The 24171-nt window shown below is 42.0% G+C and overlaps 1 protein-coding gene across 1 annotated transcript in view; it reads right to left on the bottom strand.

Annotated features, from left to right (window-relative positions):
• LTBP1 (latent transforming growth factor beta binding protein 1) overlaps window positions 1-24171 on the bottom strand; it is a 350994-nt gene that overhangs the window by 246588 nt on the left and 80235 nt on the right. Inside the window, exon 2 of the mRNA XM_044918765.1 lies at window positions 14007-14176. Coding sequence (XP_044774700.1) covers window positions 14007-14176 — 170 coding nt within the window. The remainder of the gene's footprint in view (window positions 1-14006; window positions 14177-24171) is intronic.

Raw genomic sequence — 24171 nt, 5'->3', positions numbered from 1 at the left:
CCAGAGAGAGCCTGGGCACTAGCCGAACCAAACTGCCCCACGGTCCTCACTCACATGCCTACTTAACTTCACATGTAGTTTTCTCCCCCTGGAAAACCTTTCCTCTTTTTTCTCCACCTCTCATCCTCTTGAACCAACCCACTTACCCCCTCCCTACACAGTTTTCAGCAACCTAGGCATGCCAAATTAGACAGTGCATCTCTCCATTTTTACCTGGCTTTTAGCACATAAGTCTATTTACGTTTATTTTCCTACCTTACCAATCTTCCTTTGGCCTTAATCAAGCCCAAGAAAACAGTCTGTATTCTTATCCTCCTTCTCTATTTGTAACAAATGTCTCACCTGGTGGTTTTCCTTCTTTGGGAACAAGAAAAGATTATATGGTGGGAGGGGAGTGCCATGGGAAAGAATGCAGGGGTAGGAAATGAAGAGAAGTGAATCAAAGGTAGTATGAAGTCAGGCGAGGAATACGTAGGCATTCCACTGTCTACTGCAAAGGGCAAAGAAGCAACTTTTACTCAAACTAATAAGCGGAAGTCACAAAACTTGAAAGGACTTGAAAGCGATCAGGGTTCCATTGCCTTCCTAAGGGGGCATGGAAACTTCACTCCTACACTACAGGCAGACACAAAGAAGAAAATGATCTATCACACTTTACAAAATTTAAAGTCCGTCTGAAGGAAGAAAAAACTCAAAAGATAGGGCAGAGACTCTGGAGACCCAAAACTTCCGGTGTCCTGTTGGGAATGAGCTGGCCTGACCAGAAGCAGATACCTCCTGTGCCTCTCAGGAATTCCAATTCAGTCACAGAGGCAATAAAAATCCAGAGCAAAAAGATACTATAATGTGAATGCATTTTATTTTAAGAAACCTTAAGAAAGGTAAAGATATGAACATTTTTGTAACCGCCAAAACAACTCTTAAGTTTGATGGATTCAGTTGAAAGAAAAAAACCTGTTGGAGCAATTGGTTATATAGAAGAAAACTGGCATTTTTAACTCTCTGAATTGAGAATTATAGCATCAGAGGTATCTAAGCTTGCAGAATACAGATTCTGTCATTCACTTTTTATTCTCTTCCCCACAGCACAAACTTCTCTCTGGCTCAGTTTTAAATGACTCCATCAAATAGCCCCAATTCTCTCCAAGGGATTATTGCCAAATTCAATAGAACTCATCATTAGAAAAGATTTCAGCCTAAATATCCTTTTTCTCAAAGTCATGTTCTATCTAGCTTTTATTTATCATGTGATAAATAAAACTGAAAAATGACTAGTTGCCAATAAAAAAAATGAATTACTGATATGTCATCACACACTGTAAATTTTCCAGCTTTCAGTTAATTCTTTTTAGGTTACTCATTCTCAACTTCCTCTCTCATCAAGATAGTGCCTCTCCTGTTGAACACTGTGAGGGTTTTAAAATCTATCCACAAATTCTTTTGAAATCAATTCTGTTCCCCTTGAGTACGAGCTGGTCTTAGGAACTCATGTCTTAAGAACAGAATGAAACAGAAGTGATGGCTTCAGCTTCAGAGACTAGATCACAAAAGGCAGTTTCTGTCTTGGGCTCTCTCTCTCTCCAATCATTCATTCTCAGGGGGGAAGCCAGCTTCCATGTCATAAGAATACTTAAGGGGCCCATAGAGAGGCCCACATGGCAGAGAACCAAAGCCTCCTGCCAAATGCCATGTGAGTGAGCCACCCTGAGAGTGAATCTTCCAGCCCCAGGCGAGCCTTCAGATGACTGCAGCCCCTGCTGATACCCTGACTGCAACTTCATGACAGAATTTGAGCCAAAACCAATCAGCTAAGGTATTTCTGAATTTCTGAGGCACAGAAAGTGTAAGATAATGTTTGTTGCTTTAAACCACTAAGGTTTGGGTTAATTTGTTACACATTAAAGTATAAACACACACACACACTTCACTGCTTTTCTTTTTCCCTAGATTCTGAGAACATAGAAGCTGAATTTATGGACCTTTCTACATGTACAGAGCACTGTCTGCATAACTGATGGACTCATGAAACATGTACTGAGTCCCTAACTAAGCTATGGAGCTCACGTGCGCACCACAGTCATTTAAATAATACTCACCCCTTCACAGACTAGGAAACTACAGAGATGTTCATCAGAAACCTGACCAGGGTCATTTTGTTAGGAAATGGTAGAGCTGGGATTTCAGCACGAGCCTTCACTCTTTCCTCACTACCCAATGCCTCTCCTACACTTCCAATGAGCATTTACTATAAAAACTACAGGATAGCCAGCACCTGGGAAGGCTGGAGCAAGGGAGGGAAACAAACAGATTGAGGACATACTACGTGTTCGGCAGTATGTTAGGTTTCATATCCCTCACCTCATTTCATTCGTACAACAGACCTATGGCAATAAGTGCCAAGATGTGTATTTGACAGAGTAACCAATATTCAGAGGTTTGAAGGAATAGAAGACAGTGAAGTGAGTCACAGGCTCCACCCTGCAGGATCTTGCAAACTAGAGTGGGGAAGAAGAGACATACAGAATAATGCCACCTGACCCATCTACCTCGTGAGACCGTGGCAGGGGCCACGTGAAATAATCTGTTTGGATGTAATTCATAAGCTGTTAAACACTATGCAAACCCAAGAGGCTATCATGACACGTGGTCAGCTCTTAGTGGAGCAACTGTGAGGGAAAGCTCAAACTAGTGGTGACATTTACCCCATGATATATTATACAGCAAAACCCACTAGAGCTTCTAAATATGGAAAATTTCATCTCAAGATGTTTGTTTGATGATCATAATTATTATTTAAGACTCTAGAATAAAGTTCCACTGTGGACTTTGATTGCTACATAATTTCCAGATAAGATCTGATTGCCTGACTTGGTTTGAAAGGTATCAAAATGGATTTCAATGAATAACAGACACCCATTGATTAGAATGGCTTATTTTGCCTAATTTGAATAATTAAGTTAAACAATTCTTACCAGAAACTCTAAGTTCAGGTCATTTTTAAGTGATACTGTCATTAAAGCCCTACATATAATAATAAAGCTGACAGATTTTTTTTTAATGTCATCAAATTTGGCTTTGCATTCACTTAAAAATAACACATAAAGAGCTAAAGTCGCACTCTTTTTTTTCCACCGTCATCACTGAAGTATTCTTGAAACACAGTGTTGCATTCACTTCAGGTGTAGGACAGTGATTCAACCACCAGAGACATTATGCTGTGCTCCTCACGAGTATAGCTACCATCTGGCACTGTATCAGGTAAAGCGAAACTCTTCCCAATGAGTAAGATTACTTTTGGCAATTTTTTGTTTGTTTGTTTGCTTTTGTTTTGTTTTGTTTTTTAAAGATTTTTATTTATTTATTTGAGAGAGAGGATGAGAGAGAGAGAGAGCATGAGAGGGGGGAGGGTCAGAGGGAGAAGCAGACTCCCTGCTGAGCAGGGAGCCCGATGCGGGACTCGATCCCGGGACCCCGGGATCATGACCTGAGCCGAAGGCAGTCGCTTAATCAACTGAGCCACCCAGGCGCCCAACTTTTGGCAATTTTTAACTCATCATAGTTTTGTCTCCTAATAAATATACATGAATATACATGTAGGGTAAATTTTAAACAGTCAACGTACTAATATTATAATGTAACACATCGACTTAATGCGCATCAGGCTCTTCGTACAGTGGCTGACATACAGTAAGCCAAATAGATGAGGAAAAAAGAGGAAGATGGAATCCACATAGTGCCACTGGTGGGAAAAATGAGCTTACGTCCAAATTTCCTAATAACCTGATGTTCAGAGACAAGAATATAATTTCCAATACCTTCAGCAGGTTTTTAAAAATATATATTATATGTTCTTGAGGTATATTAAGGTGTGTTTTGGAAACTGGGATCTCTGACAAGAAACATTATGAATCACTTTCTCCACTAAGAGTCTTTTTAAAACTTAAAAAAAAAAAAGGCATCTAATTTTGCTCTATTTCCATGTTCAAGACATGGCAAACATGCCTGACAGGTATTTGCACACATACCCCACTGTGGATGCCTGAAAACCCATACCAGAAAAAGATGAATAGGAGGCATGACGGGATTTCGGGGTCTTACTGGAAAGGTGCCTGTCTATACTCACTAGTGAACTGAAGCTGGACATTCTCCATTCCATGTGAGCAAGAATTCGAAAGCTGAAAACATTTCTATTAAAAATCCAAATGGGTACTGAGATATAAATTTGGCAAAACCACAGGCCCTATGAAACCCCAGGCCAGGCAGAACAATTCTGAGTGCTCAGTGGTCTTGGAGAACATAGGCAGCTGACCCCACTCACCTGTCTGTGCATCTCCCAACACCCCAAGCTTTCTCAGGAATAAGAGGACATAGACAGACTAAGGGAGTGAAGAAGAGTAAAGCAGCTGCGTTATCCTTCTCTAAAAGACAGTCTTTGGTGCTCTGAGACATCAAGACAAGCAGCTATCAAAGGGAAGGGTTCAAACAGAATGTGTGCTAGCTGGGGTCTCTACAATACAATGGGGTGGGGGGGAGGCGTGTGTTGCACACACTCTCAAGTGATGGGATTGTACAATAAAGCTATGCTCAGCAACATGGGAGATGCAAGTCTCAACACAGCCCAGAACGGCCAGCCACATAGGCCAGACCTTATGGAGACTAGAATATACTTCAATAACTGGGAAGACATTAAGAATTCATAGTACTTTCAGCAACCCATTATATGTTGCCCTATATCCAGAAAATGCTTTTCAGAAAATGCTGTTAGACTTCATTCTTGGACCCAACATTAACATGACACAAAGCTTCTCCTGGCTGTTTATGCTTCTACTTGGTATTCTACTTCTGTTCCAGTCACTTACTATTCACCTCTAACTTACAAATTCCTTGAAAAATTCTGGTCAATCTTACTTCATCAGTGTCATCCCTCTTAGGCAATGCTCTTCTGTCAGGCCACCTTACAGCAGCTGGCCAACTCAGGTTGGTTTTCTTGGGTCAAGTGCCTACTCATCTTCTAGTCCACTGTGGCAAGAGGGTGAGGTCACCCAGAGTAGCATTTTTCCCTGTATGTATCCTAGCTGATTAAAAGAGCGTCATCTGCTCTGAGACTAACAACTGTCCAGCTTGTCTTAAAAAGTCCATCTTCTGCCCTGCTAAGGTAATCTAAGAAAGACAGCAGTCAAAGGAACTGGCATGTCAGCAGACCGGATCCACAGGGTTTTCACGGTACAAGAAAGAGTGGACCCATACAACTTTAAGCTCAGAGATGGCACACTGTCATTCCACCCACACTCCATTACTAAGAGCAAGTCACAGAGCCAAGTTCCAAGTCAATGGGGTGGCAAAGTCCACTATACCCACAAGGAAGCCATGGCGAGGAGGAGGAGGGAAGAAAGAATTACATGTAAATAAGATCTACATTTTTATTATTTATTCTGGGATAAAAAAAAAATGTTACGGAGAAAAGCTAAACAGGACAGGAAAAGAAATTCTTCAAATAACACACATATTTATATATGTGATTGAACATGTATGTGTATACATGCATATATGTACAGCATACATACACACTTCATGGTTTACTGTTTTCCTGTCAGAAGAAGTACTCAAATATAACCATGTTGCCATTACCTTTTAGGGAAGAAAGGTTTCCCTCCCATTCCAGCCGTGTGTGACCTTGTATTTCCTCTGTACAGGAACACAGAAGTTGGGCAACTGGGTTTCAGGAAAGATACATTTCTATTTAAAAGTGGCTAATGCTAAGTAAATATCAAAAAATCATGCAGAACTAAAATGGGAGAAAATTACAACACAAACCCTTTAAAGGTCATAAAATGTAAGGGAGGTAGGGAGGTCTTTACCTCAAAGTGGGGAAGACAGACTCACCACCAGGCAGTAATTTCCAATGCTAAGAGGACCCCTCTTTTAAGAGGACTAACCTGAGTAAATACCAATTCTATTTCAATTCCCTTTGGAATATCTCCTTAGCAATATTTTTGTACAATCTCATTTCTGTTGAATCAAAACCATCAATTCAACTTTAACAATGATTATTTCCTAGAAACTATTTTCAGAAATAAAATCAAAGTAAAGCCCTCCGTTTCTGGCAGAGAAATCCAAAGTCTGAGTAGGAGCATCTCTTCAAACACAGATTTTTCTCCTCCCAAAACGCTGTTTTGTTCTTTCCAGGCAACCTGTAAATCCATTCGTGGTATTTTCCCCCACCATCATCACAGTGTGATCACAGAATATTCTGGAACCATACAGGATCTATTTCTCAGTATCTTGAACTTGGTCTCAACACCCAGAAATATCCTTGGATTACTTTATTTATTATGAAATCTGGGACCCTTGGGATTTAAACCTCCTTCTCTGGCATGAAAGGCTGCCCATTGGAGAATTTAGATTACATAACCCTTCACTCTAGGTTTTCCTCCACTGTTGTTTTTAATATTGCTGGATAAGCTTCCTGGAAGTGTTTATAATCAGTCTATGTCTACCATTTCCCAGTGATCTTCCACTGTGTGTAAGCAATCAAGAGGCAAAGAGAACGTTCATGTTCGCCTACCTTCCTGGACTGGGATGTGATCAGACAACTCCTGGATAAAACATACCACCTGCGCTCACCACCCCCAACTGAGGCACAGTGGCCATGGTAAGACTGCACATATAACCCTCTCTACAGCGGGTAATACCCTGCTCTTCAATGGAATATAGATTCTTGAGGGCACTGGCTCAGCAAAACCCTGGTCCTTCACCCACATTCACTGGAATGCTTTCTCGAGCATCAGTTTGTACCAAGGAATGCTGCGGCTTTGCCACCTAGTAGGCATTTAAGCCAACAAGGACTTTGCCAGAAATTACTGAAGAATAGGTGATATTCTTTTAGCCATCTATAGTGCTAACAACCACACTGACATACAGCTGGAAACTGGCTCAAGGTTCCTTATTCCCACACAGAGTGGTGTAGGTGACCGAACAGACCAATCAGGAATTTGATTTCATAAGGCAAAAAGCATGGAGCTTTACCATAATTCCTTCTTTAAAGCAGTCTTTTTTCCCACCTAGTATTTTAAATGCTAAACTGTTTCTTCTTTAGTTTTCATCAGCTTCTTGGAAGATCTAGCTCCTGGCTGGTCCCACTTCCATTTCGTACCCACTGGTTTGTTGTGGGGCCAATCCCAAAGATATTCATTTGCACCTGACCCAGCCAAAGGTGGTCTCCACACAGGGAAGGCTGTCAAGGCTGCAGAACGTGTGCCTACGGAATTCTTCTTCCCCTGAAGTGCACACTCAGTCCATAGGCAGAGCTTGGCCCCAGTGGGGCTCCCATCAATCAGTAATTGTCGGTGAGGGCAACGCAGACACCTGGAGTTGCCAGCACAAGCAATTTCTCCCTCTGCTCTTTCTTTTCTCCCTTCACACTCATATCCTAAAATGAGGCGTGGGTGGTTCTTGGGACCAGATTCTTCTTTACCTGCATTTTCAAACTGCTCCTCCCCCGAAGATCTCCCGATCACAATTCATCCCATGCAGAGCAATCTGGCTCTGATTTCCTCATCTCTACTGACTGCATCTACACTTGTCTTTATCCAATAGCCGGTCCAGGGTTTCTCTCCTCTTTTGTGAAGGGCCAACAGATGGAGGATGAATTTGGTCTTTCTCCCTCACATCACCTTCTATCCCATGGTGGGTGCTCTGAGCTATACCGCAGACTCTCTCTCTGTGATGACTCAGACTGGCACTGGGCATCCAGAGCCTTTTAGTAGTGTTCTTGTCTACCTCCTTGAAGTGGCCGGGATAAGCAGAACAGTCCTGGCCAAACACTGCCTGCCTCCTAACCTTCGGATTTGTTTTGCCAAAGAAAAAACCTTGTCAGCTCTGAGTCTCTGCAGAAGCACTGCGTTCCCACAGTGAGAACAACGAGGAAGTGCATGGTTTTACGGGTAATCTCTTCGCTGTACCACAATCCTCACTCCAAATATAGGAACTTACTTTTTCAAGGGGGAGACATAACCATCAAACCCTGAGATGCTTCCATGCCTTGTTATGCTTCTTGATGTCACTGGGAACAAAGTCTGGAGGCTCATGCTAGCACATTCAACCACAGTGTCACTAGAAGTACAAAGAGGAGGTCTTGTGCCAAAGGGTCTGTGCTCCTCACTGCCTGGGACTGTGGGCTACAGTCAGGCCAGAGCTGGGATGTGGGGGCTCAGGTAGCAAGGCTGCTGGTGTGAGAACAATGGCATCTTTGCCTCCCCCTCTCAGGCCTGACACCTGGCTGCCTGCTCTATCTTTAAATGGAGGGGCCAGGAATTCCAGGTAGCCTGTGACCGACTGCTGGGCAGTTGCTGAGCTGCCTGCTCTGTTGCAAGGACTGAAAGAAGTCAAGAGAGACCACAGGATCCAGGGCCAAGGTGGTCCCAGTGCAAGCAGGATTATATTTTCTTCTGTCCAGAGGGGCCCAGTGGGGGGCTGCGTACCTTCTTCCTGCACCACGGTGGCTGCTTAATCAAGCAGCAAGGCTTTGCTTAACACTGAAAGTAGTGAGCTTGTCCAAACTTTTGTAATTTAACAGGACCGTGTGTCTGAAAGGCCAGCAATCCATCCCTCCCCCATATTTCAGCACATCAGAGGGAAAACTGGCAATTCTTTTAAGAGTCTGACTTGTATCTGCTTTTAAAACTTTAAAAAGGTAGCATGTAAAAGAGGACATGTGTCTTTCCTGAAATTTAAAATTTAAATGAAAAACTGAAATTAAATTTAAAATTTAAATTTAAATGAAATTAAAGAAAATTTAAGTGAAATTAAACTAAAATTTTAGATGACTTTAAAACATAAATAACCGGTTTAAAAGCTAAGTCCATCTTGACAGGAAAACAACTGGAATTGGCAATGGAAAATCTGATTTAGAAAAGTTTTAATTGCTAAATATTTCCAAATATTAAAATATAATAGAAAAAGAGACTAAGCAGCTGTATATTTAAGTCAGAGATTGCCCAGTCTTTTAGCTCTTAGGACTCTTTGCATAACCTGCAAACCATTTCAATTACATGAATATTTCTGCTTATCCTAAAGATCTCCTTTTTAAGTAAGTCTACCACTTTTCTGAGGAAGCTCTCCAGTACTTATAGCCCTGAAGATAAAAACGTCCTTCCACCACAGATTATAATAGAAATATTCTCTGCTTTTAACATCATCGAGCATCCCACGGTGTTTTTACTATAAAAGCAGATAGCCTGGTGTGGATACTCATTAATTACCTTCAAGGTCTTTTTCTAGCGAGTTATGCCAAACGAATCTCTTTTTGCATGGATTATTTGGGTTTGTTCCTGAGCGTATGTTATACTAATAGTCTTGAATGTTTTTTATAAGATGATTTTTCAAATGTTATCAAGTCACTTTACCTTTTCTTCCTCTGGGTTATAAATACTAAAATAAACACAATAGAATTTGGTTTACATACTCAATTTTTTCTTAGAAGTTACCAAGGAAGATACTGGATAAAGCAGACCCCTCAGCCCATACCATACTTAGAGCCCAAGGAGCTCCATTCCTGGAGGTCATGCTAAGTCTTTTGTAACTACCTATGTGGCGCAAAAAAAAAAAAATTGTAAGTACTTTAATTTTTTTAACATAACAGGGCCCTTAATATATTCACAGGTTCACAGGTCATACAACCACCATGACTATCTAATTCCACAATACTTATCAACCCAAAAGAAACTCCTTATTCATAAACAATCACTCCCCATTCCCCCTTCTCCTCAACCTCTAGCAATCACTGATCTACTTTCTGTCTGTATGGATTTGCCTATTCTGGACATTTCGTATAACGGAATTATATGTGATCTGAATCCTTTCGTGTCTGGATTCCTTCACTCCACATGGTTTCAAGGTTCATTCACACTGTGGCATGTATCAATATTCTATTCCTTCTTTATGGCTGAACAACCCCCCTTGTAAGATACACCATATTTTGTTTATATATTCATCAGAGGAGAGACACTTTGGTTGTTCTCACTTTTTGGCTGTTATGAATAATGCTGCTATGAACATTTGTATGCAAGTTTTTGTATGAACATATGTTTTCAATTCTCTTGGATATATACCTAGAAGTGGAAACGCTGGGTCATATAACAACTATGTTTAACTTTTGGAGGACTTCAGGTGATAGCTTAATGTGATTCAGTCTAGCCAGATGGCAGTTACTGGTTCATCCAATAAAAATGTTATTTCTGTCAATATTAAAAGTCTTTCCTTAAACAACCGGGAGTAACATCCATTATTTTCCCAATTGCTGTGTGGCTTGTCACTCTAACAGTAAAGGAAACTAGACATATCAGACTAGAGTGGTCTTCTAGTAGTTTGTATTTTTCTGGCTGCCTTCAAACTAGTGGAGATTTATCTGAACATGATGGTGAGGAGGGAAGGTTGCCAGGGACAGTGACAATGAAAGACAGCTGGTTATAGGCAGGGCCTCTTGGACAGCTTTTAATTCAATGGCTATGATCTAGGTACCTACAGGTCTAAACTCTAGATGTTTTCCATATACTGAGAGACTAAGGCATTAGATCAGCACCTGGCTAACTTGACCACCCATGAGACTAATCTAGCCAGCCACTCAATTTTTTTTTTTTTTTTTTTTACAACCTGCCAGCTAAGAATGATTTTCACATTTTTAAATTGTCACATTTTCAACAGTTATGTAAGAACCTATATGTAACATCCTCACAATTCCAAGCCTGCAGTATTTACTATCAGATCCTTTAAGAGAAAGTTTACAGACCCCTGCTGTAGCTGATAGTCGTGCAAATTAAATTCTCTTAAGACCAATGAATAAAGCATAGCACCACTATGCTAGAGACAGCCAGTAAGCAGCAAACACCCAACACAGGATGTCAAGCAACCTGGGAAGTGACTCAGAAGGATGGTAAAGCATAGAACCAAGACAGGAAAAGCAGTATGTGCACAGTGGTAAGGGATGACGCGTCAGGTCATCAAAACTCTGGGAAATCCTAATAAAATGTTCATTCTTCGCAGCAGAGAACACCTCCCTAGCAACGTGATAGTTTGTTTCTCCCTATCTATTTTGCTTTATCTAAAGAGTGCTAGACATAACATATTAACACACTTTGCTTTACTGAACCCATCATACCCTGCGCCCACCACGGTCATCCTTCTCCTGCTTCTTCTGACCATTTCTCTCTTGACCTACCGGGCGTCAACAGCAAATCCTTATTCACTAGGCTTGTAGGGCTCTGGCTCCCCTATTATAAGGTGACTAATTTACATGATGCTTAGAGCTCTAAGTAAGCACCATGGATGCTGTTTGCATGATACTATTAAAGCTACATTCATTGGGCGCCTGGGTGGCTCAGTCGTTAAGCGGCTGCCTTCGGCTCAGGTCATGATCCCAGGGTCCTGGGATCGAGCCCCACATCAGGCTCCCTGCTTGGTGGAGAGCCTGCTTCTTCCTCTCCCTCTCCCTGCTGTTCTGCTTACTTGTGCTCTCTCTCTCTCTGTCAAATAAATAAAATCTTTAAAAAATAAATAAATAAATAAATAAAATAAACCTACATTCATTACAGTAGACCATCTTTTTTATCCCAATTCAACAGGGAAAACAACCCTTGTCTTTTGCCAACCTCAGTGTTTTCTCTAGTCGCCAAAGCTTCCCAAAAGTAACAGCAGTGGACTGTTATGACGCTGGTCGCTAAGTCTCTTTCCAAGACATATTATCCCTACCTGCTGGTAATAGCTTCTGTTTTTCTCATGAGTCAGAATTAGCTACTCCTAAAATTGGACCTTAAAAGTCTTCAGCAAAACGAGAGGTTCACCTGTTTACGTTTGATCTCTTCTATAAAGATGAAATGAAAGACACTAAAAGTTCCTGCTTTTCCTCACACTTCCTTACTAACGTTCTCTTCCTTTCTGTTACATGTAAGGTGTCCTTGGGGGCTCCTTTCACCTAATGTGAAGCTGATGTGGGAAGACATTACTTTTAGGTTCTTAGTATTACTCTTCTTCCTTTCTAGTTTTAATCTTTCTATTGTTGTTCTTACTCAATTTTGCTATTTCCATATTCTCATGGTCCTGCCAAATTACCTCTTTTTAAAACTTTCCCATTAGCCTTCCAGCTCTCAACAGAGTTCCAGGCTCAGCAAAAAATAGCCACATTGCCTTTCCCGGCCTTTCTATATGCCTATTTCAGTTAGTTCCTGGGGGGCCTTTTTTTTTTTTTTTTTTTTTTGAACAGCCACTAACTCCTGGGGACTTTGAGCAGAGAACCCCATCACTGTGATTATGTGTTAGTCTGAATTATTTTACTAGCTCCCAGCTATGGAAAAACTACATTTAAACAGAAAGGTTGGGAAATTTATGGACAATACAGATAAACTTCTCTTCCTGTTTTTCTAAAATATAATTTCATCTTCTAGAAGACACTTCAACAAAGGTCTGAGAGTTTAAAATACACACACATCGTGGGACCAGTCATTCTAATAACGAATCATCGACAAACCCAAACCAGTCCCGTCTCTAGTCTCAACCACTGATTCTCAGACCACCTTTTCCTGACGCTTCCATAGAGTTCAAAATTCTCTCCCTTACCAGTAAGATTAAAAGCTTCCAAAAACTTTCCTCCCATCATATTCTAATTCTGGAAAGATTCTATGAAATCCCTGATCTAAATAAAAACCCAAAGAAATAATAAGTATACCTCTTCGGGGTTATTTCTTAAATTAAGATTAGAAAAATACTATATACTCAGGGATATTCACAAAGAACAGGTTATGAAGCACTTACACCAAAGGGTCTTTAAAAACAAGATGGACACCTCTATTGTTATGCAAATAACTTGAAAGTATCTCACCAAAAAGACAAGGAGATAATCTATGGGATTTCTCCGTTCTTCCCTCTTGAAAATCCCCAGAGCTTGCATCCTCATGGGCCCTATGAACCTCACCGCACTATTGCTCTGGGGAATCCAGCCTCAGGTCACTGAGCAGAATTTTCTCAAAAGATGAAAAATGCAAGGGGCAAACCTTACACGAAATACTCTTTTTGTTAAGTCACCAATTCTAAGGGAGGAGTCAATCACTCTAGAATGGTGACCAACGCAGGGAGGTGGGGATGGGCCCAGGGAATGAAACCCACACAGATACAGACAACAGTTGTAAAAACTCTGTCTCAGCTCTTTGCACTGTTTTTGGTGGTGAAAGACACTCCTTTTCAGTGGAACAACTGGCATTCTCCTCTATTTCTTGTGGCTCAGGCAGTCAGTGTGAGACGGAGCAGGAAGCTGCTGGAAGGAGGGCGTGCGTCTAGCTCTCGGCTCTGAATGGTCTGCGCCTCGCTCCAGAACGTTTCCTCCAGATGCTGCAAGCAGACACTCTGTAATACCTAAACCACAAATCATCACATTCCCCACCCTTTGAGCCAGGGCTTGTCCTTGAGCTTCCCACATAGTGAGATAGTAACCAAGCTGGCCTCAGATACAATCGCTTTTTACAAATTCAGACGAAAACCTGCCACACCATCTGCTCCATAGACTATAAAGTGGACCTCATGTCATAAAAATATCCGCTGGAGGTGAACCTCAGAGAGTAATGCAGGGCATTTCAGACATTTCACAGGGCATGAATCCTGGCTAGCTTACTAAAGAAAATATTTTGTCAACGTAAACAGGTCGGGCATACAACTGTATCTAAAAGGAGAACAAGTATGTCTCAGAAATGGAGTCATCTTGCAGAAACAGAAATACAGGCAGGTCACTGCAGATTCTCTGCCAACATCCAAGGAAACTGCCTTTCTCAAAATAAAGAAAATGGGCTGCTGTCTGGTTGTTTGGGGAACGAGGGTGGGTTTGTTGTGTTTGGGTTGTTGTTGTTTTTTTTTTTTAATGACTTAAGTTTTATCCCCTGTGACATATTAAAGCCATCTAAACCAAAGTATTTCCAAACTATGATACTGTAACTTAGAAAAATCATTGACCAGACTATACTCACACTGAAAAGGTGCCGTGACTTGACCCTGCCCGTATCTCGAAGGGAACGAACCTTCAGTGGACTGCTCTCCCGAAATCACCTTCTGCGCTGCAAAGTACTTGGGCTTGAGCACATATTCCTGGGTCTGGCCGTGATGAATCATCACATTCTGTGAGGAAAGGGGTGTCACTCTGGGAAGAACAAAGCCAGGATAGGGAAATTAATTATGGATTTTTAAAGCTAAGATGGGAAAAATAAGAAATTAAACTCAGAAAGGAAAGAGATTTCACACAAGGCTCAATTTTTCCTCCAAATACTGTAGCTGACCATTTATAATACAAGGAACTAACCGCTTACACGGGGTAGAAACCTTAACACAGGGCACCTGGGTGGCTCAGTTGGTTAAGCATCTGACTCTTGGTTTTGGCTCAGGTCATGATCTGGGGGTTGTGAGTGCTCGCTTCGGCAGCACATACACTAAAAATGATCTGGGGGTTGTGAGACTAATCCCTGTATGGGGCTCCACACTCAGCAGAGTCTGTCTCCCTCTCCCCCTAGCTCATGCACTCTCTCTCTGTCTCTCTCTCTCAAATAAATAAATCTAGAAAGAAAGAGAGAGGGAGGGAGGGAGGGAAGGAAAGGAAAGAAAGGAAGGAAGAATCCTTAAAAGGGACTCTGCCTCTCTAGTCAAGAAGCATAGGCTAAATAGGCCACCACAGGTGGATTCCATCACAGGATTCAGAGCAAAGTTACCACAGCCTGTATGCAGAACACAGGACATTTATATGTAAGAAAGACAATGACCTATACACGAGCAGGTACATATATTTAAAAAGTGCATTTTAAATACACTGATAAGTAGGTAGTATTGGAAATGCAAAGAGGGGAAAGGAAGAAGGAAAAACAGAAAGGGGGCTATGCATGAAATCCCCGGCTTGATCAGTTATGCAAAATTAACTCTCGACAGTCAGAGCCTGAAGAGTAAACGGTGGGACCTTCCTAATGATAGAAGGGAAGATGGGCAAGCTCTCAGCCTCACCTTCCTAATCCGTACCACAGAACCTGTCACACAGGGCAAAGGAAAGATGCTCATAAAAAATCTGAACACACAAAAACTGGAAAAAAAGAATTTTTTAAATTATCTTTTGAAATATAATTATGATAAGGAAGAAACATTCAACTTTTTCTAGTTAACATTTAAATATTTTATGTTGTATCTCATAATAATTAAAACCGTACTACTCTGGTTAAATGTTTCATAATGACTAGTTCCTAAGAATAATAACAATGGTAAGAATAACTAATCACAATCTCCTTTCTTCAATACCACAAGTGAAGAACTCTGGGGACTCCTGAACACAATTACTGTGTATTCACCCTCTGGTCCAACCATTTTCTTTTTTTTTTTTTTTAAGTTTTTTTTTTTTTTATTCATGAGAGAGAGGTGGGGGGAGAGCAGAGGGAGAAGCAGGCTCCAAGGATCAGGGAGCCTGATGCGGGACTCGATCCCAGGACCCTGGGATCATGACCTGAGCCGAAGGCAGACGCTTAACCATCTGAGCCACCCAGGTGCCCATGGTCCAACCATTTTCTATGACAGTTCTCTTTTGTAACATGTAATGGAAACTTTTCTTTTTTTAAAAATAATTTTTTAATTTTAATTCCAGTATATTTAACATACAGTGTTATATTAGTTCTGGGTATTTTATCCAAACAATACAAAAACACTAATTCAAAGGGATACATGCACCCCTATGTTTATAGCAGCATTATCTACAATAGCCAAGATATGGAAACAGCCCAAGTGTCCATCGATAGATGAATGGATAAAGAAGATGTGGTAATATATACACAATGGAATACTATTCAGCATGTAAAATTTAAAATAAGCCTTTGCCCAGATTTAATAATTCCCTGGGGAACAGAACTAAAATCATTAGCTAAGCAAGACTAATAAATAAACAATATAAAGAAGATACACCAACTAATTCCAAAAAATGTTTAATTGCTACCAAAACTGCTGACAGAGCATTTTATTTTATTTTATTTTTTTTAAAGATTTTATTTATTTGACAGAGAGAGACACAGAGAGCAGGAACACAAGTAGGGGGAGTGGGAGAGGGAGAAGCAGGCTTCCCGTGGAGCCGGGAGCCGGATGCGGGGCTCGATCCCAGGACCTGGGATCATGACCTGAGCTGAAGGCAGATGCTTAACAACTGAGCCACCCAGGCGCCCTTGAGACAGAGCATTTTAGCGGCAAACTGAGCCTATGGAAGGCGACCTTCTCCAGTGGTAACCTTGAATTTTACCAAATGTGGCACATTAAAGCCATCTAAACCAATCAAAATATTCCCAAACTATGATACATGAACTTGGGAAATGGTTGACTGGGATATAATCACACTGATAAGGTACCCCAAAGCCCCAAAGATTGTCCCTAACAAGGGACTCTAAACAAGAGGAAGAAATGACACTGTGACAGGGGAGTATGAAAGGTCAGTTGTCAAGCCACCAAAAACACGACCACACAGTGTCTCATCAAAAGCAGGAACAGTCCTGAATAAAGTCAGTCTATTTGACTGACTCTAACTAGAGCTGATGAATGAGCTATTCTGCAGGACAAGGCGTCCATGAGAATGAAGGAAGAGAGTGGGATGAAGAGTGCTTCCATCTTAGCAAGTCAGGGACCTCGATCCACCACTCTAAAGCTTGGAGTTGCAGGAAAGCCTAAGAAAATCCGCCCTGGGCCTGAGTTTTCCCAGACACAATTCCATGAAAGGGTACTCCCTCTATCCCTAGACTAATGACTTAAATTGCTAAAAGCCTAAGTAAGGCTTAACGTTGTAAACACTTTTGTTTTGATGATGTAAGTGTTGGTTTGAACGTTAAGTGTGTTTGGTTGGGATCGAGTAGAAAGTGTACCAGCTGGACACATCTGGTGGTGAGTAATAAGAACCACCAGTCTACTCCATCAGCGTCATGAAAACAGGAAGCCCTTCTTCTCATCTCCGGGGCAACTCACTCCCCAGCTATGCTGTCATCCTGTCACTATGCTGCTGGCCCCTGCTGGCAGAAGTATTCCTGTTCACAAGAGGACAGCATCCAGCTCTGACTGTTGCCAGGTAGGATGGACTCGGGGACGAGGTGGGGAGATCTGCCTCTAGTCGAGGTCCTCCCTTCTTTCCCTTCTGAATCAAGGAAGTGAGAGGCACCAAGATATGAGCTGAAAGCTTACGTATGGGCTCCTTTTCCCAACACCTAACTGGAAAGTAATGAACAAACAAGGAAGACGGGATTACCGGGCTCGAACTTGAGCAACAACCCTCAGCTATCATGGACTTAAGGAAATAAGCAGTGAGTAAATGCCAGTGTAATGGTACTTAATGTCTTACTGTAGTAGAAGCACTTGCCAAAGTCACAAACAGATTGCAAATATGGAGCTACACCTGAACTGCGCTTCCCTTTCTCCCATCACCTTTCCTTTTCCCCAGTGCAAGCATGTCAACACACAGGAATAGACTGAAGCCACTCTGCATGACGGCCCCACAGAGAAAGAAGCAAAGCCATGGATGGTGGCATCACGTGGGGCAAACGGAGGAAACTGTGCAATCACTCATTTCACAAATACATGATTCGCATCCTTTTCTCTCTTCCTCCCTTCATGGTTGGCGTCCACTTTCCCCTCTAGCCTTACAAATATATATCCTCTTTAACTCTTCTCTTTTACCCAAGTATTTCAGGAATAATCTCTCTCCTTTCATTTCAATTGCGATTTTCTCCATTCTTCCCTCCTCCCGGGGTTGGGGGTGGATGGGTAGGGAGGCTTAACTATCACTAGTGAACATCAGGTTTGTCAGAGCATTACAGTTTTTTTTTTTAAAGAGAACTAAAATATTTGAGAAAATTAAGTTAAAAATGAAAACTGTAGGACCTTTGGTTCAAAATGTTTTGTTTTGTTTTTTTAGGTACCTATATATCTCACCTTCCTCCAAAGATGCCCTTAAAATTTTAAGGAATAAAAAAAGATTTGGGGCGCCTGGGTGGCTCAGTTGGTTGGGCGACTGCCTTCGGCTCGGGTCATGATCCGGGAGTCCCTGGATCAAGTCCCGCATCGGGCTCCCTGCTCAGCGGGGAGTCTGCTTCTCCCTCTGACCCTCCCCCCTCTCATGTACTCGCTCTCTCTCATTCTCTCTCTCTCAAATAAATAAATAAAATCTTTAAAAAAAAAAAGAAGATTTAATCCAGAGTTGACATTTGGCTGTTACCCAACAATACAGCCACACTAGTCATTAAAATATGGCAATATTCTGTTCTGATAAAGAGCCACTATCCCAAGACCTTTAGTGCCCCTCCCTGCTCCCACCACTGGGCGCCCCCAAGACATACGTCCCTTCAATCCTGTAAATAAGGAGTTAACACTTGGCAGAGCTGGATCTCTAGGTCTCTGTTCCAGGATCCCTTCAGATTAGTCAATACCTGTGCCACACAGGGTACTAAATATGGTCTGTTATACCCATTAATAAACCCATAAGAGATACTTCAACAAATCTGTAAGATTCAAAGTGGACTGAGAAATGTTGACTGTTGTAGCAGCATGGAGGAAGCCATGGCCTGAAAAATATTCTCCTAACTTCTTTTAGTTCAACCTGCAGCAAGAAGTCCATTTTACTTGAGATCCAATTCACATGTACATATGGGTCTGTGTTTTTATATAGCTAAAACAAGTGTTAGGAAACAATATTTACCCTTAGCATGTGTAGGGCACTTTGAGATTTTGTCCTCTAATCTGTTTTTTAAGTGACAGTCTTGAGCCACTACACTGATTTGATGACTTCATGACTCCCTAATGGGTTGCAACCAGTAGGCTTAAGGGCACTGGTCAAGAACCACTCTGTGAGAGCACAGGCACAAAGGAGACAATATTCTCTGGGAAACACAGAGGAGGTTTGGACCTGAAACCAAGTAAAGCAAAGGGTGATAAAAAGTAGGGCTGAGGGCGCCTGGGTGGCTCAGTCGGTTAGGCGACTGCCTTTGGCTCAGGTCATGATCCTGGAGTCCCGGGATCGAGTCCCGCATCGGGCTCCCTGCTCGGCGGGGAGTCTGCTTCTCCCTCTGACCCTCCTCCCTCTCATGCTCTCTGTCTCTCATTCTGTCTCAAATAAATAAATAAAATCTTTAAAAAAAAAAAGAATTTTTTTGAGAGGGCACCTGGGTGGCTCAGTCGGTTAGGCGACTGCCTTCGGCTCAGGTCATGATCCTGGAGTCCCGGGATCAAGTCCCGCATCGGGCTCCCTGCTCAGCGGGGAGTCTGCTCTCCCTCTGCCCCTCCCCCCTCTCATGTGCTCTCTCTCATTCTCTCTCTCAAATAAATAAATAAAATCTTTAAAAAAAAAAAAAGTAGGGCTGAACGCTGGTGTCTTAACTAAAAATCTATATATAGAGGCAGCTATCCTCCCCAACTCTAGCAAACAAAGCATCCAGATGTCAGACTTCTCCTCTTCTCAGGGGGGAAAAAAAATGAGTACTCTTCTCTAAAAGAATGGAAGTAGGCTGTATAAACCACAAAACTTACTGCTCCCTACTCCCAGAGCGAGGCCTTCTCATTCTGGATTCTGGGTTCCCCTAGCTCAAAAGGCTGGTCTCCCATTTTTTCCCCTAAAAAGAAGCTTGCCAGGAAATCAGGAAGACAGGGAGCTTGGGAGAATGATCCCAGGGGGCAAAGGAGTCACAGGATTGGAAAATATGATTGTGATTTTGGAGACACTTGACTATATGGCATAAATGCAACTGTTGGAAAGAAAAATGGAGAATACATTCAAATTTGATGCTAGGAACACTCTCCTTCAAGAAGCATGCATGAGAGCGAAGGACAGATAGAGAGAGAGAAACCCAAGCATTGAGTGGTACATCCACGGATAAAATATTACAAATGCTGTAACTGTCAGAAACAACCAGGTTCCCAACTCTGGTGATATTAATGTACAGAATTAGCTAAAGAAGGCTGGAAGATTCTTGAAGAGGAGGAGAAGGGGAGGGAAGACTGGGAGAGCCACTGCCCTCACCTTATAAAATGCAGGGTCATCAGATAATATTCATGACCTTGATAGATGACATTGACAGAAGAAGAAATAGAAGCATAAATGTGCTATTGGGGTGTACACAAGCTATGAAAATGAAATAATGATTTTGAGAGAAAGGGTGGGGAGTAAGATGTGAAGTAAATAAGCTAAATCTTCACCTCCTAGGGCAAGAAGTGTTCAGACAACACTTAAAAGGAATAAATGAAGAAATGGCTGGGTGGAGCTAACTACCAGAAGGACGAATAGGACTTGAGGATTAAATGCAGGACAGCTGGGGACAAAAAGAAAAGGACTCAAGTGACAATGAAGGTTTCGAGCCTGGTTGACTGGACAGGTATTTTTGTTCAAGGCCAAGGAGAAAAGAAACAGCAAAGAAGCATGCTGAGTTACGGCAGGCAGAAGAAAGGGTCAGTCTGTGAGGATGGTAATTATGATAGAGACAGAACATGGAGCAAGTCTCTGAGGGGCAATTAGGGAAAGCCTCCAAGATGAGGAAAAGTGATGTTCAAAGAGGAGCCAACTTCTTCAAAGGCAAAAAATGTTTCAGAAAAAAAGAACACAGAACCACATGGTCTGGAGGACATTCACACATAAGGGTAGGGACATAAAGAGAAAATGGGGGGGAAATTAGGAGAAAAACAAGAATAACGTGGGTCCAGAAATGATAAATGGAAGAAAGTTCCTAGGAGGAAAGGAGAGAGGACCACCTGCCGACTGCAGCAGAAAAAGCAGGGAGAGAAATGAGGAAAGGCCACGCCTGGGTTGGGGAGGTCACTGGCACCATTCAGAGTAGTGACAGGAGTGTGGCTGCAGTGGGCCATACATTTGACAGGTGGCATGCTGTGACACATGGACCAGACAGAAAAGGAAAAAGAGGCCGGAGCTTAGGGGTAGGGCTGGCCATCTGAAGACCTGAATCCGTGGAAACCTCTGCATCGTTATAAGCAGCGGGGAGACAATCCCATACAACTTCTTTCCTTAAAAGAAAGGATTAGTCACACACTGTTTACACTGCTGCCTTCATAGTGGCAATTTTTGGCACACGTATGTACTAAACTTTTCCATATTTCTACTAGATTCATTACTTGACCTGTGGAACGGGTGGGAGGATCTGGCAAAACACAAGCCCCTTTCCACTTAAGGAAAGAGCTTTGGACCTCACAGAAGGAAAGCCCCAACAGGCCATAAAATGTTTCCCACAGAAGGCCAGTCTAACACGGTCCAAACCTTTCCCCTCTGTGTAGCATACTCAGGTTTATAATCAAGACTAAGAGAAACCAGAAGGGGAAGCAAACAGAGCTAGAGGAGGAAGCCACGAAGGGTCACCTCCAGACTTCCAGGGTCAGTTTCTCCGGACAAAATGCAAGTGATCTCAGGTGACTTGCATGGGTTGCAAGCTGTTCAGAAGCAGGGGTACATGCTACTCAAGGAAAAGGAGGTGTGCTCAAGTACAGGAGATACCAGCTATGGTTTGGTGGAGGAAACAGAGTTCTCGAGGCTGATAAGCACAGAGGGAAGGACCAAAAAAAAGCATTCGGCTAAGAGGTCACGAGGCAGCATCCCACACATGTGAAGTGAGACTAATTTTCGTGGTGAGCCCATTCATACAGAATTATCTTCCAGACCAAGGAAAGGATTAGGAAGTAAAAGGTTGCTGATGATGAGATCAAAGGGCAGCACAGACAGACAGCACAGACTGCCAGTAACAGGATAAGGGAGAGCCGGAGTCTGCCAGAACACACACAGTGAAACTAAAATGAAACAAGCAAACACAAAGTCTGAAGAACAGAAGGAAAGAAAAGAGTATATGAAAAATCTAAGTGTAGGGGACAGACCAGTAGGGGATTGAGGAAATGAAGTGAAAGAAGGTAGATATTGCGGGGGGTGAGGGAACGCATGGAAATGGAAGTAAACTGTGATGGTCATCATTAATAAACACGGAAAACACAACCAAGCACGTTGGGAACCAATTTTCTTTGGCAAGTGGTTCTTTCCTGGGACTGATTTTGCCCCCATGGGCATCTGGCAATATCAGAGACATTTTCAAACGTTACGAATCAGAGGTAAGGGGCTCAATCCCGTGGGGAGAAGCCAGGCAGCTACTGAATGTCCTGTAGCGTACAGGACAGTCCTCCACAAGAAGGAATTACCTGGCCCCAAAAGTCAGTAGGGCCAAAGCTGAAAAACCCTGTTCTCAACATGTGCTCCTATCACCAGACGATTTTAATAGACATGAGTAAAGAGCAAATGGCCTGTGGGAATGGCAATGAAAAGCTCTAGAGGAGGTAAAACCTGCACAACCTCCGAGGTGTTCGGTAAGCGCTAGGAGGCCAGGGATGCAGCCCTGGACTCAAGTTCCCTGGCTGGAAACCTGCAAGGGGGGCTAGGCTATCACTGAAAATGGTATGGAATAGCGATTTTAAAAAAATCATTTACTAGAAGCCCTTGCAGGAACAGTACGACATAGAGTTGGGAAGAACTTTTTGTTAAACTACTTAGCAAGGGAAGGGAGTGTGCCATGAAGAGATGGCAGAAAAAGAGTTGCCAAACTGCTTTCTAAGGTGGGTGAGTCCAATCGACCATACGTGTTTAGTTATGCCAAGAAGGTCACACGTGTTCGGGGCTTGGTGTGAACTGTTGGGGTAACAGACAAAGCTGAGTGCTGCACCTACAATTTCCCACATCTGCCCTGTCTTCAAATGGTCCTCCACATCTTCTCTAAAGAAATGTCTAATCTGAGGTGTCACACAACTGGCCCCCGAGAGGGAACCTGTGTCTCCACACAGCCCTGGTTAGTAGATACTCTTCTTCTTCTTCTTCTTCTTTTTTAAGATTTTATTTATTTTTGACTGAGAGAGAGAGCACAAGCAGGGGGAACAGCAGAGGGAAAGGGAGAAGCAGACTCCCCGCTGAGCAGGGAACCCGATGCAGGGCTCGATCCCAGGACCCCGGGATCATGACCTGAGCCTAAGGCAGATGCTTAACCATCTGAGCCACCCAGGCGCCCCTAGGAGATACTCTTCTGAACATGACTGCTACATGAAAACATCCCAGGAATTCTCAACCCATCTAATCCCAAGTTCCTAGAGGAGGGGAAAATATAATCAAAGAGCCGTAATGAAGAGGAAACTTTAAGAAGCAGGGGGAAAAGGCCTCCTCTTGGAAAGTTTAATAAAATAATCCCAACACTTCGGAAATAAAAAATGAAGTTGGCTGAAATTAAGTGCTTGAAAAAAAAAAAAAGGAAATGGTTTAAACAACTCAATTAAAAGCCAGAGCTCATCAGACTGGTTAGAAAGCAAGAACCAACTACACAGCTGCCTACAACAAACCCACTTTAACTATAAAGACAGACATGTTAAAAGCAAAAGAATGAGAAAAGATTTCACATGTTCACATGAATCAGAACAAAGCTGGAGTAGCTAGGACTATGTTAGTAACAGCGGAGTACATTTCAGAGCAAAGAATATTACTAAGGATAAAAAGGATCATTCCATAAGGATAAAGGGTCAATTCATCAAGAGGACATCAAGAATCCTAAACAGCTGTGCACTTGATAACAGAGCTTCAAAATATGTGAAGCAAAAATTGTTTTAAAAAAAAGCCATGAGAAACAGATAATTTTGTTTTAGTTCCTGTTTCAATACCCGTTTAAAAAACAGACAAAACAAGTACACTGAAAATTAGTGAGGATATAAAAGACCTAACACTATCAATCAACTTAACCTAACTGACATTCATAGAACACCACACCCAACAACAGCTGAACACATGTTTTTCAAGTGCATACAGAGTATTTACCAAGATAGACCATAATTTGGGCATATAAAAAGTGTCAGTAATTTTTAAAAGATTTGAGTCATACAAACTATGTTCTCTGGCCATCATGAAATTAAATCAGAAATCAGTAACAGAAAGATCTCTGGAAAATCCTCTAAATATTTGTAAACTAAAAACCAAACTTGGAACACTACATCAAAAACTAACGATGTAATGTATGGTGATTAACATAACAATAAAAAATAATGTTGATTTGTTATCCTAAAAAAAAAACTAAACTAAATTTGTGAACTTCAAAGCAACCAAAGGATTCACAGAACTAGAAC

This window comes from Neomonachus schauinslandi, chromosome 10 (genome assembly GCF_002201575.2).
Source record: "Neomonachus schauinslandi chromosome 10, ASM220157v2, whole genome shotgun sequence".
Lineage (NCBI taxonomy): Eukaryota > Metazoa > Chordata > Mammalia > Carnivora > Phocidae > Neomonachus > Neomonachus schauinslandi.
Note: the sequence above shows the minus strand (reverse complement) of the source record. Positions and strands in the feature narration are given on the sequence as shown.